Source organism: Leuciscus leuciscus (assembly GCF_965113295.1).
Source record: "Leuciscus leuciscus genome assembly, chromosome: 9".
Classification (NCBI taxonomy): domain Eukaryota; kingdom Metazoa; phylum Chordata; class Actinopteri; order Cypriniformes; family Leuciscidae; genus Leuciscus; species Leuciscus leuciscus.
In genome coordinates this window covers 4,266,082-4,283,581 of record NC_138733.1, presented here as the reverse complement: position 1 = coordinate 4,283,581, position 17,500 = coordinate 4,266,082, and the positions used below count along the sequence as shown (strand labels likewise).

Sequence of the window (17,500 nt, the reverse complement as noted above, 5' to 3'; positions counted from 1 at the left end):
GGCACGCACGGAGATGAGAAGGGTATGTATGGACTTATCTAACTCTGGGGGATACGGGGAATAAGCTAAAGTCCCAAAAAGTCGGCGTGTTCCTTTAACACAAACATAGAAACACCACCACAATTGTCAGAGTATTTAAATCTTTTCTTTTTCTGACTGCCTCTTTGCAGCTATTCCTCTATTTCGAACAAAGTCCCTTATATTTTGCACTGTTCTTTGTGCCAACACGGGGTCTTCCACCAGTTTGCAGTGACTGCATTCAGTTTTGGTGGCCAGTTTTCCCCTGCTTATATGACCTTTGAAGTGTCGCATTACTGCGGCGACCTCAGCCTTAGACCACACTTTCTTTGCCACTCTTCTGGATCCATGTTCCTCATCAGCATAATTCTCTGGAAGATAAGCAAAAAAAAAATAAAAAAAAATAAATAAATAAATAAATAAATAAATATATATATATATATCAATCAAACAAAATGTGTTGTCCAGTTGAAGCCATCAAAACATGAGTTCAGTTAATGCCACAGTTGACAAAAAAATTGCAGTTTACTTTTCTTAATTCACTTTGGGTATCAGTTGGTGTCTCACTCGATGTGATTTCACCAACTTTACTAGCCCACATTAGAGTGTGGACAATATGGAGTGTATTTTTAGAATGTCTTTGCTGTTCATCTATTTATGTGGCCAAACCTTTTGATATTTGAATTAATTGCAGTAAGTAATACTACAATTAGTAACATGTCTTAAGTAATTTTGGCATTGTACTTCAACACACCGTATTTTAAATGAAACAAATACTATGGGGTTTAAGGTCTGATTCTCAGTTTAAATCTGATTTCATAAGGTTAGCTAAATAGTGATGGAACTTGGTCTGAAAGTTTAGTCTTGATATTGAAACCGTACATAACAATCAGCCTAATACTACTTTTAACCTCTTAATCTTCCAGATTTTGTGGCATGTTGTGACTCAGTCATTCAGACCAATTCATTTTTAGTCTTTTAACCAACTTGCTAAAAAGACAATTATTAATACGTACTCATGGGCAATCAAGAGAACATGTGAAGAGGAGGAGGTAACTTTACTTTTACCTCAAATTCAGGATACATTACCTGATAATAAAGTAAGTGTATATGCTCCCTTGCAGACAAGATGTTTTGTACAAATGCAGTACAGTTAAATTTAGGGCTATTTATTTATATCTCTTTCTTTAAGATTACTCTTGCATTTTGATAGTTGAAAACTTCAGAGACAGGAAACATCACAAATACGTGCATAATAATCCTTCTGTTAAAGGGATACTTCACCGTTTTTTCATATTAAACTTTCATAAAAACTGACTTTTTACACAGTCAAAGTGCTCCCAGTGCTATTCCGCCATACATTATAGTTATCCTTTTTACTCGCTTAGAAAAGCGCCACGTTTTATTTTGTGTCACCATACTTGGTCGTATAACTACTTGAGTAACTATTTAAGTAGGGAAAACATGGAGGTGTTTGGTCGCTTCTAACTTCATCTCTGTTTGGATCCTAATGAATGAACTGGGCTAAGCTAAGTGCTATCAAAGTGTCGCCGTGCGCCAGAGCGATTGAGTGCACGCACTGAGACGAGAGAGGTATGTAGCAACTCGTTTTAGTTAGGGGAATAACATGGTTAAATATGAAAAAACGGTGAAGTATCCCTTTAAGGGAGTTGGGCAAAGTAAGAATTTCATCGTAGGGTATAGACCTTATGTTGTCCCGCCTCTTCTCAGCCCTGCGCTCGTTGTCTTTTGACTTCCGGTCTGTATTTTCACCGCGATTTTGCGTTTATTAATGAACGGCTCGTTTTAAAATCTTCCCGGTCGACTGACATTTGTTTAGTCATCTGCTTTAAACATTACAATCCTCATGATAACGTTCGTTAACTTTACATTAAGTAAATCCACTTCAAAAGCTAATTACTCCTGGATAGCAGCGCCATAGAAATATACAGAGCGACCGCAAAAACGAAAGTTAAAAGACAATATACTAAAGATGGCGGCACCCTCGTTTCACTGGCGCATAAGGTCTATAAACAACTGTGTTTCTTCTGTGCATAGACAATAAACCTCTTGAATCTGAATCTTACCTTCAGAGGGAGGTACACTCTCACTCACTGTGGATGACACAAATGACACTGATCCTGTTGAAAACATAATTTAACAAGTTACTTTTGTAAAAAATACATTTTATCAGCAGTGACTATGAATTGAGTTAACATACCAAAGTCTCCCATGTCATGGTCTTGCTCTGTGGTTGTAGAGTCAATAGCCATAGGCTCCACAGTTCCAAACTCTGATGCGGTGAGATCTGTGTTGCTGTCATCAGATTCGCTCCCACTGTCTTCAGCATCACTTAACGCAATCTCATCTGGAAAATGGCATTAGTAAAACTCAGAGGTGTAAAGAGTACCTGAAAACCATACTGAGTAAAAAGACAGATACATTGCAGCATAAATGACTCTACTACAAGTTACAAGTTACCAATACGACTTGAGAAAGTGATTTTAACAGTACTTTAGTATTTTACTTATACTAAATTTAGGCCCAAAGATGCACTAGGTCCTTGACACCTGAGACATGCAGGTGAAAATAAGAAACAATAGATTTGTAAAATGAGAAGTCATGTTTATTTTCTAAAATCTAAATAAAACTGAACACCTCAATAGTGCAATAAATCAGGGTCGACACAACAGCCTCTTAAAGGGATTGTTCAACCAAAAATGAAAATTCTGTCTTCATGTAGTCAACCTCAAGTTGTTCCAAACCGGTATACATTTCTTTGTTCTGCAGTACACAAAGATAGATATTTTATATATTTTTGTAACCAAGCAGATCTTGCCAGCCATTGACTAGTACAGCAGAACAAAGACAAGTTTGGAACAACTTGAGGGTGAGTAAATGACAGAATATTCATTTTTGGGTGAACCATCTATTTAAGCGTCTACAAACTCTCATGTCTCAGTTAAGCTCAAGTGCACAAAAAGGCCCCACGTAAACCAATATCCTTCAAAAAGGCCTTGTCAATATGGTGGATAAATAAAATAATGTTAAGTAAAATTAAATAGTCAAAGTCTAGTTGTACTGGATGTGCTCATCACTGGCTGCAGTCATGACCTCATCTCTTAAATCAAACGTCTGCGATTTAGCACCTACTAATGCACTCGCATTCACGTAAAGTAGACTTGACAAGTTTGGGTGAGTAAGGGCAAAACGCACAAGATATAGTTCAGTCAATGCCACTTAGATGGAAATATCACTTCTTTATAGCAGAAATAAACTGCTGCAGAAAAAGTTAGGTGCCATGCAAAATGTAATTTGTAATTGCATTACTCCTCACAAATGTATTGGAGTAAAAAGTACATAAAAAATGTAGTCAAGTAGAGTAAAAGTAGCTAATATCTTTGATACTCAGTACAACTACAAAGTAGCCAAAAAGATACTCAAGTACAGTTACTAATTACATTTATTCAAATAGTTTACAGCTCTGGTAAAACTCTCATAAATAGCTGGACATAAAAAGACCTAGGGAAAAGATAGTACTTGGTTTTGTACTTGCCACTTTTTGCAAAGTAACTATTTTTACTTGAGTAGTTTTGAGCTATTATACCTGCGTTTATGTTTAATTTGGTCCATGAGCACATAAGATAAATGATTACACAATATGATATTAGGTTAATAATTAACGTAATTCGACTGCACCTCCTACACAAACATATTTTTGAATTACTGTCCAGCCATACTGTAGACTTAAGTTTATATTTCTGAATAGTAGTTCTCGACTCATATTTGGACATGAAAGGAAAAGGATGCTGACTACGCCAAGTCTAGATGTTTATAAATTAACATTCAAAGGAAAAAACAAAAACTCAGATAATATCTACAAGGGCTAATTTCTGTACAAACCTTCAATTTCAATCTCATCCAGTGACTTCCCCTGCATGCTGGAAAGGTTTCCTTTCTCCATTGACAAAAGGAGTTTGGAAATCTTAGCCAGTTGTGTTGTGGGAACTGGTAATCTGTAGAAGTCGCGGTGAACACGAATGTCGTGACCCAGGAAATCTGCAACCTGATCAAGTTCATTGTGTTTTAAATTAAGGACTTGTGAGAGTGTGGCAACATGTTTCCTGAGTTGTGTTGACCTAAGGTACTCAGGGTGCTTTGCTCCACACTGGCTTGCATGAACACGCAAACAGTCCTGTCCTCTGTAGTGGCTCATTGACGTTGGTCTTGCAAACAGGAAGACATTTGTGGCACAAACGCCACATTCAGTTCTTCTACTGGCAAGTAGTGACAAAGCATCCACCACACTTGGTGTGAGCAGAACGGCAACCTTTCTGCCCCTTTTCCCCATGATTTCAATTCGGCTGAAATAGTTACAAAGCTTCTGTTCAGTCTTCGACAACCCCAGTGCAACATCTTCATGGAGCTTTGTGTTGTCCCTTTCATGAAAACTTTTGAGGCGCATTTTCGAAACTTCCCCAGCACGCCTTCGATTGAAGACAATGATTTGTGCAAGTGTGAGTTTTGCAAGCTGAGCATAGTTCTGAGTGGTGGCCTCTTCCTTCAAGCTGCAGAAGGCACTTTCTGCAGATTTCTCTAGGTACTGATGAAGGATCTGAACATCTTCAGTGAAGGGCAATGTTGATGGTTTATTGTATTTGGCATCACTCAGTGTGTTCAGGGCACTGTGAGACACCAACTCAGACCACCTGGAGGTGTACAACTTCTTGAATATGTCAGTGTGCCTGATCAGTTCTTCATCTTCTGCCATGAGTGCCCTACAATGAATAATGTCCGCGATTTTCTTCAGTGTATGCCCCAGTTTCAGCGCAAGGCTTGGTTTCTGGTACGAGTGTTTTTGTTCATCAAAACCTGAAACTTTCTTTACTGCTTGCACAACTCTCTGGAAGTTAGCAGGTTTAACAGCGTCCTCTAGGTTATGTACTGAGAATTCTGTACGCAAGCATAACAACAAACGCCCCACTTCACGGAGCTTTTGTCGAATGTATTCATATTTTGTAGGGTCTTGTCCATGTTTGTTGTAGAGTGACTGGGCAAACTGAATAATAGAGAAGTCATTTCGCACAACTGAGGCCACCTCATCTTGTTTCATGACACTAAGGAGCTTCCACACTCCACTTGAGATCTGCTGACAGAATGTAGACTCCAGAGTTGCAGCCAAGCCCAGTACTTTGGTTCTCCCAGGTGTGTCACCCAAATCTTCGTTTTCTGGCTTAAAGGGGCATCTGCGGACATGTCTCCAAAGCTCCTTACGAATGTACATCCCTTGACAATACATACAGTGGATAAACTTTCCTGCCAGTGCTTTAGCTTTTGGCTTTCTCTTCACTTTCAGTGATCCTTTTCCATCTTGCAAAACTGCAATGTTATGTTTAAAATTTCCCTTATTCCTCATTTTTTCTAATAATATCTTGCGCTCTTTTGAGTCCTCAGGAAGGGAAAATGCTTGGACAATTTCAGTATGTGTCTTGTGTGTTTTCAAGTGGCGGGAAATTTTGCTTTGTGGCTTACCACAAACATAACAGTAATTTTTTTTACTCATAAACAGATGTGGTAATTCTTGTTCATGAGTCACAGCTTCATCCTCTAGCTTTTCCTTTGATGAGTCTTTGATAGAATTTGCTGAATTAGATGTGTCAGCAGCATTGGGAATCATCTTATTTTTAAGGGGTGGCCAACATTTTGATATACTGGGCACAACTGGGGTGCCTGTGTCTGACCCATAAGATGTTCCAACATCAGGTACTACTGGTTTTACTTGAATATGTGCAGCTCTTGCCTGACTTGACATTAAGGGTATGCTGGCATCTGAATCATATTCATCATCATATTCTGAATCCGAGTCAGGTATGTATTCCTTGTCAGACATGTCCTCAGCATCATCAGATGATTTTTGGTCCAATTCTGGATGTAGAATTTTGTCCTGATCTGACAGCAGATCATCATCAGAAGCCTCAGGAGACTGCTGCGCCTGAATTGGTGAGAAAGCAAAATTATTTTACATGGTGATTGAATCTTATAGACAGTTCAAGTTCAACACTCACTTAGTAGATACTCACCTGTGCTGTGCTGTTAAAGTCATCTCTTTTAATTTGCTTGAGGCAGGATTTATGCCAGACCCCTGAACAAACTGGAACACATTTGAGTAAAATAATGTTAACACTGCAGGTCTATTTAAGTGGTTAGAGCACAACACATATACACTCTATACTAATTCACTAAATATCTAACCTGTGCATCGATAGCCAAGCCACTTGAAGGAAGATACGGGTCCCACACAACTAACACACTTGTCCAAGGAGGATACTGTTGCACACACAAGGCGGTGTTTTTGACACTGTTGGCGAAAAATTTAATTGTAGTATTTATTTATGCCACATAGTTTGGACAGAAAGATATTTCATATTTACATGTCGATATCCAATCATTTTAAATCCAATACCAATGTGACATTTAATTTACCTCATACATATGATTACCCTTTTATTGCATTGTATTTTGTTATTTATAGCGTATCTTATTTATATGCAGCTTATTTAAAGCATATCCTATATGATTCATATTTTTTTTAATTGTAGATGGGGAATTTGTGGTTAGCCTCAGTGCCAGGAGCTGACTTCTTGTAGCCCAGTATAACTAATAGGGTGCCTATCCATTACATGTAACCAAACAACTTAGCATTCACATTAAACCAACATACAGATCCAATGCAGGCAGTCCAAGTGTTCTTAAAAACCCAAGTGATGCCTATGGGGACGGGACCCTGTAAACTGTATGGACCTCCCAAGTCATGTTTGGGTGGGGTTCAGTGTTTGATACACATACACTCAGATATTATACTGACTGAAGCTTGAAAAGGCACGTTTAGACAAATGTCCTTCCATTCCATTGTCCACATAAAGCATGTTCTACTCAGGCGACTGTCCACATAAAGCATGTTCTACTCAGGCGACCACACACACACACACACACACACACACACACACACACACATATATATCGAAATAGGTTGGTAGATTTAACATTTTGCCACAAATAACTTCACTAAGTTGTACATTAGATTTAATTTACCTCTCCAACCTTGGTGAGTGGGCTGAGCTCTGGACTAGTCTGATTCGGGTGGCTGACGGCTGTATGGCTGCACTTGCTCTCATTGGTCAGCTGTAGAAGATGAAACAGAGACAAAGGACAATAAAGAGAAAGTCCAGGGAGCATGATACTAGAGAGGACATTTGACATCTGAATAAAAAAATAAAATAAACCATTCTAGTGTTGACAGAAAGACAGAGGAAAACCTTGATTAAAACTCACTGACAACTTTTCTGATATTAACAATCAAGAGCAAGATATTAATAAAAATCTATCTTTTGTGAGGACATACCTCTTCAGTATCATCAGTTGTGGATGGGGGATTTGTGGTACCACACATCTTTGGAGCCATTTCATCATCAAGGCCCTGTAAAAAGGAATAAACAACAAAAAAAGATAAATTATAATAAATATCTTGAAGACAAGATGTTCCCTGTGTAGCATTCAGTGAAAAGATATCATGGCTGTATTTCGGTGAGTGTTTTGTGGAAAACATGTAGTCTCTGAAACGGTTCTTTAGTCACTGAACAGGCCACATGACTACAGTCTGTAGACTATGAAAACTACACTGATGAATACAGCATTTGATTACTTTGTTGTTTATCTATTGTCAGCCCACTTCCTAGAATGATTGGACTTCTAGAATAATTGACTAAGCTTTTACATGGACTGAGGGGTTAGTCCTTTTATAGTTCTTAGATTTGCTATGATTCTTTTAAAATTACATCTTGTCATGAATTTTTGTCAGTGCTGTTGAATGGGTGCCTTTCCATTACATGTAACCAAACAACTTAGCATTCACATTAAACCAACATACAGATCCAATGCAGGCAGTCCAAGTGTTCTTAAAAACCAAAGTGATGCCTCTGGGGACGGGACCCTCTAAACTGTATGGACCTCCCAAGTCATGTTTGGGTGGGGTTCAGGGTTTGATACACATACACTCAGATATTATACTGACTGAAGCTTGAAAAGGCACGTTTAGACAATGTCCTTCCATTCCATTGTCCACATAAAGCATGTTCTACTCAGGCGCCTGTCCACATAAAGCATGTTCTACTCAGGCGACCACACACACACACACACACATTGAAATAGGTTGGTAGATTTAACATTTTGCCACAAATAACTTCACTAAGTTGTACATGAGATTTAATTTACCTCTCCAACCTTGGTGAGTGGGCTGAGCTCTGGCCTAGTCTGATTCGGGTGGCTGACGGCTGTATGGCTGCACTTGCTCTCATTGGTCAGCTGTAGAAGATGAAACAGAGACAGACAAAGGACAATAAAGAGAAAGTCCAGGGAGCGTGATACTAGAGAGGACATTTGATATCTGAATAAAAAAAAAAAAATCATTCTACTGTTGATAGAAAGACGGAGGAAAACCTTGCTTTAAAACTCACTGACAACTTTTCTGATATTAACAATCAAGAGCAAGATATTAATAAAAATCTATCTTTTGTGAGGACATACCTCTTCAGTATCATCAGTTGTGGATGGGGGATTTGTGGTACAACACATCTTTGGAGCCATTTCGTCATCAAGGCCCTGTAAAAAGAAAAAAAAAAAGAAATTATATTAAATATCTTGAAGACAAGATGTTCCCTGTGTAGCATTCAGTGAAAAGATATCATGGCTGTATTTCAGTGAGTGTTTTGTGGAAAACATGTAGTCTCTGAAACGGTTCTTTAGTCACTGAACAGGCCACATGACTACAGTCTGTAGACTATGAAAACTACACTGATGAATACAGCATTTGATTACTTTGTTGTTTATCTATTGTCAGCCCACTTCCTAGAATGATTGGACTTCTAGAATAATTGACTAAGCTTTTACATGGACTGAGGGGTTAGTCCTTTTATAGTTCTTAGATTTGCTATGATTCTTTTTAAATGACATCTTGTCATGAATTTTCGTCAGTGCTGTTGAATGGGTGCCTTTCCATTACATGTAACCAAACAACTTAGCATTCACATTAAACCAACATACAGATCCAATGCAGGCAGTCCAAGTGTTCTTAAAAACCAAAGTGATGCCTCTGGGGACAGGACCCTGTAAACTGTATGGACCTCCCAAGTCATGTTTGGGTGGGGTTCAGGGTTTGATACACATACACTCAGATATTATACTGACTGAAGCTTGAAAAGGCACGTTTAGACAAATGTCCTTCCATTCCATTGTCCACATAAAGCATGTTCTACTCAGGCGACTGTCCACATAAAGCATGTTCTACTCAGGCGACCACACACACACACACACACATATATTGAAATAGGTTGGTAGATTTAACATTTTGCCACAAATAACTTCACTAAGTTGTACATGAGATTTAATTTACCTCTCCAACCTTGGTGAGTGGGCTGAGCTCTGGACTAGTCTGATTCGGGTGGCTGACGGCTGTATGGCTGCACTTGCTCTCAGTGGTCAGCTGTAGAAGATGAAACAGAGACAGACAAAGGACAATAAAGAGAAAGTCCAGGGAGCGTGATACTAGAGAGGACATTTGATATCTAAAAAAAATAAAAAAATCATTCTACTGTTGACAGAAAGACAGAGGAAAACCTTGCTTTAAAACTCACTGACAACTTTTCTGATATTAACAATCAGAGCAAGATATTAATAAAAATCTATCTTTTGTGAGGACATACCTCTTCAGTATCATCAGTTGTGGATGGGGGATTTGTGGTACCACACATCTTAGGAGCCATTTCGTCATCAAGGCCCTGTAAAAAAATAAAAAATATATTGTAGACCGTGGACTATGAAATCTACACTCTGATGAACACATTTGCGTTCACCGCGACTTCTACAGATTACCAGTTCCCACAACACAACTGGCTAAGATTTCCAAACTCCTTTTGTCAATGGAGAAAGGAAACCTTTCCAGCATGCAGGGGAAGTCACTGGATGAGATTGAAATTGAATGTTTGTACAGAAATTAGCCCTTGTAGATATTATCTGAGTTTTTGTTTTTTCCTTTGAATGTTTGAATGCAGCTTATCTAAAGCATATCCTATATGAAGATATACCTTCTTCATATTTTTAAATTGTAGATGGAGAATTTGTGGTTAGCCTCAGTGCCAGGAGCTGACTTCTTGTAGCCCAGTATAACTAATAGGGTGCCTATCCATTACATGTAACCAAACAACTTAGCATTCACATTAAACCAACATACAGATCCAATGCAGGCAGTCCAAGTGTTCTTAAAAACCCAAGTGATGCCTCTGGGGACGGGACCCTGTAAACTGTATGGACCTCCCAAGTCATGTTTGGGTGGGGTTCAGTGTTTGATACACATACACTCAGATATTATACTGACTGAAGCTTGAAAAAGCATGTTTAGACAATGTCCTTCCATTCCATTGTCCACATAAAGCATGTTCTACTCAGGCGACTGTCCACATAAAGCATGTTCTACTCAGGCGACTACACACACACACACACATACACTCAGATATTATACTGACTGTCCTTCCATTCCATTGTCCACATAAAGCATGTTCTACTCAGGCAACTGTCCACATAAAGCATGTTCTACTCAGGCGACCACACACACACACACACATATATATATCGAAATAGGTTGGTAGATTTAACATTTTGCCACAAATAAGTTGTACATTAGATTTAATTTACCTCTCCAACCTTGGTGAGTGGGCTGAGCTCTGGACTAGTCTGATTCGGGTGGCTGACGGCTGTATGGCTGCACTTGCTCTCATTGGTCAGCTGTAGAAGATGAAACAGAGACAGACAAAGGACAATAAAGAGAAAGTCCAGGGAGCGTGATACTAGAGAGGACATTTGACATCTGAATTAAAAAATAAACCATTCTACTGTTGACAGAAAGACGGAGGAAAACCTTGATTAAAACTCACTGACAACTTTTCTGATATTAACAATCAAGAGCAAGATATTAATAAAAATCTATCTTTTGTGAGGACATACCTCTTCAGTATCATCAGTTGTGGATGGGGGATTTGTGGTACCACACATCTTAGGAGCCATTTCATCATCAAGGCCCTGTAAAAAGAAGAAAAAAAAGAAATTATATTAAATATCTTGAAGACAAGATGTTCCCTGTGTAGCATTCAGTGAAAAGATATCATGGCTGTATTTCAGTGAGTGTTTTGTGGAAAACATGTAGTCTCTGAAACGGTTCTTTAGTCACTGAACAGGCCACATGACTACAGTCTGTAGACTATGAAAACTACACTGATGAATACAGCATTTGATTACTTTGTTGTTTATCTATTGTCAGCCCACTTCCTAGAATGATTGGACTTCTAGAATAATTGACTAAGCTTTTACATGGACTGAGGGGTTAGTCCTTTTATAGTTCTTAGATTTGCTATGATTCTTTTTAAATGACATCTTGTCATGAATTTTCGTCAGTGCTGTTGAATGGGTGCCTTTCCATTACATGTAACCAAACAACTTAGCATTCACATTAAACCAACATACAGATCCAATGCAGGCAGTCCAAGTGTTCTTAAAAACCCAAGTGATGCCTCTGGGGACAGGACCCTGTAAACTGTATGGACCTCCCAAGTCATGTTTGGGTGGGGTTCAGTGTTTGATACACATACACTCAGATATTATACTGACTGAAGCTTGAAAAGGCACGTTTAGACAATGTCCTTCCATTCCATTGTCCACATAAAGCATGTTCTACTCAGGCGACCACACACACACACACACACATATTGAAATAGGTTGGTAGATTTAACATTTTGCCACAAATAAGTTGTACATGAGATTTAATTTACCTCTCCAACCTTGGTGAGTGGGCTGAGCTCTGGACTAGTCTGATTCGGGTGGCTGACGGCTGTATGGCTGCACTTGCTCTCATTGGTCAGCTGTAGAAGATGAAACAGAGACAAAAGACAATAAAGAGAAAGTCCTGGGAACGTGATACTAGAGAGGACATTTGACATCTGAATAAAAAAATAAAATAAACCATTCTAGTGTTGACAGAAAGACAGAAGAAAACCTTGATTAAAACTCACTGACAACTTTTCTGATATTAACAATCAATAGCAAGATATTAATAAAAATCTATCTTTTGTGAGGACATACCTCTTCAGTATCATCAGTTGTGGATGGGGGATTTGTGGTACAACACATCTTTGGAGCCATTTTGTCATCAAGGCCCTGTAAAAAGAAAAATATATATATATATATATTGTAGACCGTGGACTTTGAAAACTACACTCTGATGAACACAGCATTTGATGACTTCATTGTTTTTGTTCTACCAGTCTGTAATGGTCAGTATCATCTATGGTCTGCTGGTTAGGTGGTGCTAACAAACTGCTAACAAAAGCTATAAAAATCATGTTCCACCTGAAGCTAGATGGAAAATGTACAGTATTTTGGTATGTGAAATGTTCTATGGTTAAAGTATTTCTTTTATGAGAACTATCAATTTCACAAAGTCAAATTTTGCCCACCTTGCATCTCCATGGCCAGTCTGAGTCACCATAGTTATAGGTGATCTCCTCTCCTGGACTTATGTCTCGAACTGCAAACAAACAGAGATGGGGCTTCCCTTGCACAGTGAGGTACTTAATCTTGGCATTAGGATTAATATGGTCATCATTCACGAGTCTGCCTAGTGACGAATTCTCTGTTGCTGCATCAACACTACAAAAACACAAGTAACATTTTCAAAACAATCAGTTTTTATACTAATGCAATGTAAATTAACCTGACGTGAGAAAAGAGAAAAAGAGTCATAATTCTGATTAGATTAACCAGTGACATACGTACCACCACAGTTTTCCATTAAAATGGAACTCGAACATAAACACTTTAAGGAGGTCATGGTAAATTCTCTGTCTCCTCTCACATTCTTGCTTGCTTATTAGATCACCTCTGTATTCCAATAGAAAGTCTCCTTTTTCAAATGGAACAGAGGCGAAGATGCCGCGGCCTAATTCATCAAAGACAAAACAACAAATAAGTGGCAAAAAATTATATGTATTAAAGTCGAATCATGATTAAACAATCAGAAGATTCAACTTACCCTTTTCAGCATTGATGTACTTGATGTCAAGTCCCACTTTGTCACTTTCAGCAGTAACATAAAATCTTGCATCATCCTTTGGATTAATGCGTCTACGCCGCTTCATGTTTACTCTTTACAGGTGTCACAGCCTAAATTATGAAAAGTTATTGTCAGGATTACAATGTTCACTGGGACAAGCATGATCAGAAAACAAAAGTCTGGGTAAATTAGTAATGTACATAGTTATGTATCTGGCCAGAAGCCAAATTATGTGCTCATAACTGGAACATGCATATTTGATTGATTCTTTTAAGAATACATTGAAAAGTGTAATAGCATATTTTGCACAAAGTAACAGGCTGGTGGGAGTCTGCTGGACCACATTCAGACTAAATTTCATCGTTCCTCCAACTGGTTTTGTTTTCTGATTGTAGAAGGTCACTGACCACATAAGATAATTCCTCTAATCAAAAACCAAATCGAGCGAATCTCTAGTAGGCTTCATAGACCATTTTGCTCAGTGTTATCATCCAAAAATAATAGACAGGTAGCAAGAAAAAAAAAGTTTTAACTAAGAGCAGCTGTGTTTAGTTTTCCAGGATAAAATCTTAAATTGATAGCCTACATATTCTGTCAGATTCTCTTCTCTTTATATCATACTCTCTACATTTTCTCTTTCTTCATGTGACAGTAATGGGACTCAGTGTGTTTTTGGGTTCAAAGTCCTTTTAAATTTGGTTTATTTTGTCAATATGAATTACAGATTATTATGACATTAAAAAGAACCAGGACATGAAATGTTATCACTGTGATGCTTTCGGCATAAGAACTGTTTTAGAATTATTCAAATAATTAACATGCAACTAAACTGACTTGGTCAAAAGTAAGTAAAACTACAAGAGAAAAGGCAGTCTCATCCCCTCTACAAGTTTACTGGAAAGTAGTCTAAACCCAGACATTGCAGGAGGCTCAGTAAGCATACTGGTTGCTATAGAAACTATGGTGCTTATACTACTGCCTCTGTCCTCCTCAGCTAACTAAATGAACAGTGTAAAGAGCTATATTAACAGTAAACACTGTTTTTAAGTTTTTTTTTTTTTTTTTTTTAATAACACTCTACACACTGCACAAGATACCTGTCAGGTCTGTTGCCCCTCATGTTTTGTATATTGATCATTGTGGTTGGTTACTATGGTACCAATTAATTTATCTTACAGGTTTAGTACACTAACAGAATATCATAAACACATTACATTTATTTAATGGCCTAAAAGTACTCATATTAATGATATCACAGCCTTCCTGTGTCACTGCAACTTCATAAAAATACAATAATGTTGGGCTACTAAGAAAATATTTAATTCTATAAAACAAACACAATGTCTGTAGTAAAGGTCCAGACTTTAGCAATTACAAAAGCTACACGTGGATACAGACAGGCAGTTACATAAGCTTGTTAATCAACTTATTAAGTTACTTACAGACCAGGAAAACCAAAGATGATATCAATACATCCTCTTAGTTCTTTTATTGTTTCAATTCCAAAAAAAACAGAGTTGTCAACTAGCTGCTTTCTAGTCCTCCTCTCCTCTCCTCTCTGCAGGCATCCACTTCACGTGCTAAACGAGGCTTTAACTAGCTACGCCCTGCTCGTTAAGCCATGCGATAGCCACAGCTCAACTTAACCTAGCTAGCTTTCATTTTAAAAACAAAACTAACAAATTTGACCTGCTGGCAATGTTACTAATGTCCTCATCTCTACCTGCTGTCCTCCACCTCTTTAGCCTGAGGCTTAATGAGCAGGACATGTTGATAGCCACTCAAGCTAGCTCAGCTAACATTGTGGTAAATATATAGCATTTTACAGTAATTGTAACTTACAAGTTACCATTTCTTGCAAATAGGAAACACTACTTAATGCAAAAATGCAACTATATTTATAAATATAATTATTACCTGTATGTATTTAATCCAGTGAATCCAATGACGTCGAGCTGACACTTCCAAGGTGTGGTCCATTAGGCATTTAATTAGCGACTGCTCGAGGCCATGCTTCTGGGCGGAGCTTCCCGTTGACTTCCGTTTGTTACCGCCCACGTGCGCAAACCAGCCAATCACAAGACGGCCCGCCAAAATGCCCCGTGTGTATCAGAAATGTGTATGAAACTGCAATATAAAACCCAGCTGTGGGGTCGCTGTTCTATACACTGGGATACACTCAAAATCAGGTCAAGTGGTAAATAAGGACTTTCAAAGAAAAAGAGAATTTATGTTGTTCAGACACTAACAAATGCAGTTACACTCTTTGATTTATGAGGACCTTGGCATAGTCCCCATATTACCCTTAGGTCCGGGGAGCCCAGGTGAAATGTCCGGCGTGTTGTCCGTGTAAACCACATATCCCAACACACACACACACACACACACACACACACACACACACACACACACACACACACACACACACACACACACAAACACACACACACACCTGTGGGCAGCAGAACTAATTTCGACTCAAATAAAAGCTCAAGACCTTATGAGGCTCTTTTGTCAGGAAATCATCATCATCATCTCGATGAGGCATCACAAACATCTAATAACCACCACAGCACATACACACACAATCTCGATCCGCCCGCAGCCGCGCGCGCGAGTGTGTGTGTGTGTGTGTGTGTGTGTGTGGGTTAAACCTCACGTCTGCTGAATCACACAGCCGGGAGCTGAACTCCTCTGAGCTTCAGTCTCTCACTTAATGACGTGTGTTTTGGTCTCTAGTTGAGTGAGTAATGCATGAACCTGTCTGTGACCTGTGTGTGTGTGTGTGTGTGTGTGTGTGTGTGTGTGTGTGTGTGTGTGTCTGATAGTCAGTGTATGTGTGTATGCATCATGTGTAAATGTTTACCCATGTGTTGTTGGATCTTGACGTCTTGAGATGGTTCAATGAATCTCTTTACTGAGTCATCATTTATCCGCTCGCAGCGATTGTCTCGTTCATCGGAATGTGTGTGTGTGTGTGTGTGTGTGTGTGTGTGTGTGTGTGTGTGTGTGTGTGTGTGAGTGTGTGCGTGTGGATTAGCGAATCACACGCTGGGGTTTTGTGTGCATTTATACCAACATTTTTATAAGTCTACACACTGCGATCACAAACAGTCACTTAAACGTCATCGATTATAGAAAACATCAAAGCAAGTGTCACACAAACACAAACACACTTTACATGCAAAACACTTGATAAAGAGATATTAGAAATTATCAAACAATATCTAGTGTTGAAAATGTGACGTGTGTGTGTGACAGTAATACGTTCATTTGAGCCAAATTAAAATTATATTTTTTAAATAACCCAAAAAACGCACCTTTGACCCATTTCTGAAGTAAGTAATCATTAGCCAAAGATCAGTGAAGATAATCATTGTTCATGATCGATGAAAAAAGTAATTTTGCCAAGTTCATAAAACTCTAAATATATTGGATTAAAATTACAGAAGGATATAAAATACTTACATTTAAAGTTTATTTTGTCCTCTTATAATGTTTTAAATGACGGAATCTGATGTCCAGCCACGTTATAGATGAAGTTTCAACTGTTTAAAATGGATCGAAATCACAGTGTTGTTTTAATACATAAAATGTATTAATAAATGTATACATATTAATAAATTGCAGCATTAAAATGACTAAAACTAATATCTGAAATAATATAATCCTATATATATATATATGGCTTTGATTTATTTGTATTCTCACATATATATATATATATATATATATATACACACAATTAAAAAACGAATAAAAATAGCAGTAGTACATAACAAAATGATATTAAAATGAAACCTGTCAAATAAAAATATTATTAAATGATTTGTTAATATTAGTTATATTGTGTTCGGGTCATTTTGACCCGGAGAGGATTTTATTTTCCCAGAAAATGTCATTAATATTTTTGCATTGGACTAAAACTACTAAATTAATATAATTTTTTAAATATTTTTTGTACTTTTTGGGGGATTTTTTTTTTTTCAGTCAAAAATGACTGACCTACAAAAAATAGCTTATAAATATGTAATTATGCGATATTAACACCATATATTGGATTCAATCTTTTTTCAATCAACTTGTTTTCTTCATTTAGGACAGATTTTTGGATTTATTTTTTGAATCTGACTGATTGTAGGCGTTAATAATATATTAGTAAATGTTAAGATTAAGATTAATAAATGCTGTGGAATTATCGGTCATTGTTAGTTCATGCTAATGTCGTTAACTAATGTTAACAAATTAAACCTTATTGTAAAGTGTTATAGTAAATACTATAATAAATAATACTAATTAAGCACAAATTTAAACCATATTTATACG

At 37.7% G+C, this 17,500-nt stretch overlaps 2 protein-coding genes across 6 annotated transcripts in view; one reads left to right on the top strand and one right to left on the bottom strand.

The window, feature by feature from the left end:
- LOC309506219 (uncharacterized protein) overlaps positions 1-15,604 on the bottom strand; it is a 16,938-nt gene extending 1,334 nt beyond the window's left edge. Inside the window, exons 1-17 of the mRNA XM_082179925.1 lie at positions 15,478-15,604; positions 15,092-15,301; positions 13,154-13,284; positions 12,898-13,060; positions 12,579-12,771; positions 9,777-9,851; positions 9,467-9,556; positions 8,602-8,676; positions 8,290-8,379; positions 7,421-7,495; positions 7,111-7,200; positions 6,271-6,376; positions 6,099-6,169; positions 3,922-6,010; positions 2,240-2,386; positions 2,106-2,159; positions 1-389 (exon numbers count right to left, since the gene is read on the bottom strand). The exon at positions 1-389 is cut by the window's left edge and continues 1,334 nt beyond it. Coding sequence (XP_082036051.1) covers positions 136-389; positions 2,106-2,159; positions 2,240-2,386; positions 3,922-6,010; positions 6,099-6,169; positions 6,271-6,376; positions 7,111-7,200; positions 7,421-7,495; positions 8,290-8,379; positions 8,602-8,676; positions 9,467-9,556; positions 9,777-9,851; positions 12,579-12,771; positions 12,898-13,060; positions 13,154-13,259 — 3,678 coding nt within the window. The 5' untranslated portion in view covers positions 13,260-13,284; positions 15,092-15,301; positions 15,478-15,604 and the 3' untranslated portion in view covers positions 1-135. The remainder of the gene's footprint in view (positions 390-2,105; positions 2,160-2,239; positions 2,387-3,921; positions 6,011-6,098; positions 6,170-6,270; positions 6,377-7,110; positions 7,201-7,420; positions 7,496-8,289; positions 8,380-8,601; positions 8,677-9,466; positions 9,557-9,776; positions 9,852-12,578; positions 12,772-12,897; positions 13,061-13,153; positions 13,285-15,091; positions 15,302-15,477) is intronic.
- gria4a (glutamate receptor, ionotropic, AMPA 4a) overlaps positions 1-17,500 on the top strand; it is a 137,328-nt gene that overhangs the window by 11,752 nt on the left and 108,076 nt on the right. The gene's annotated exons all lie outside the window — the stretch shown is intronic.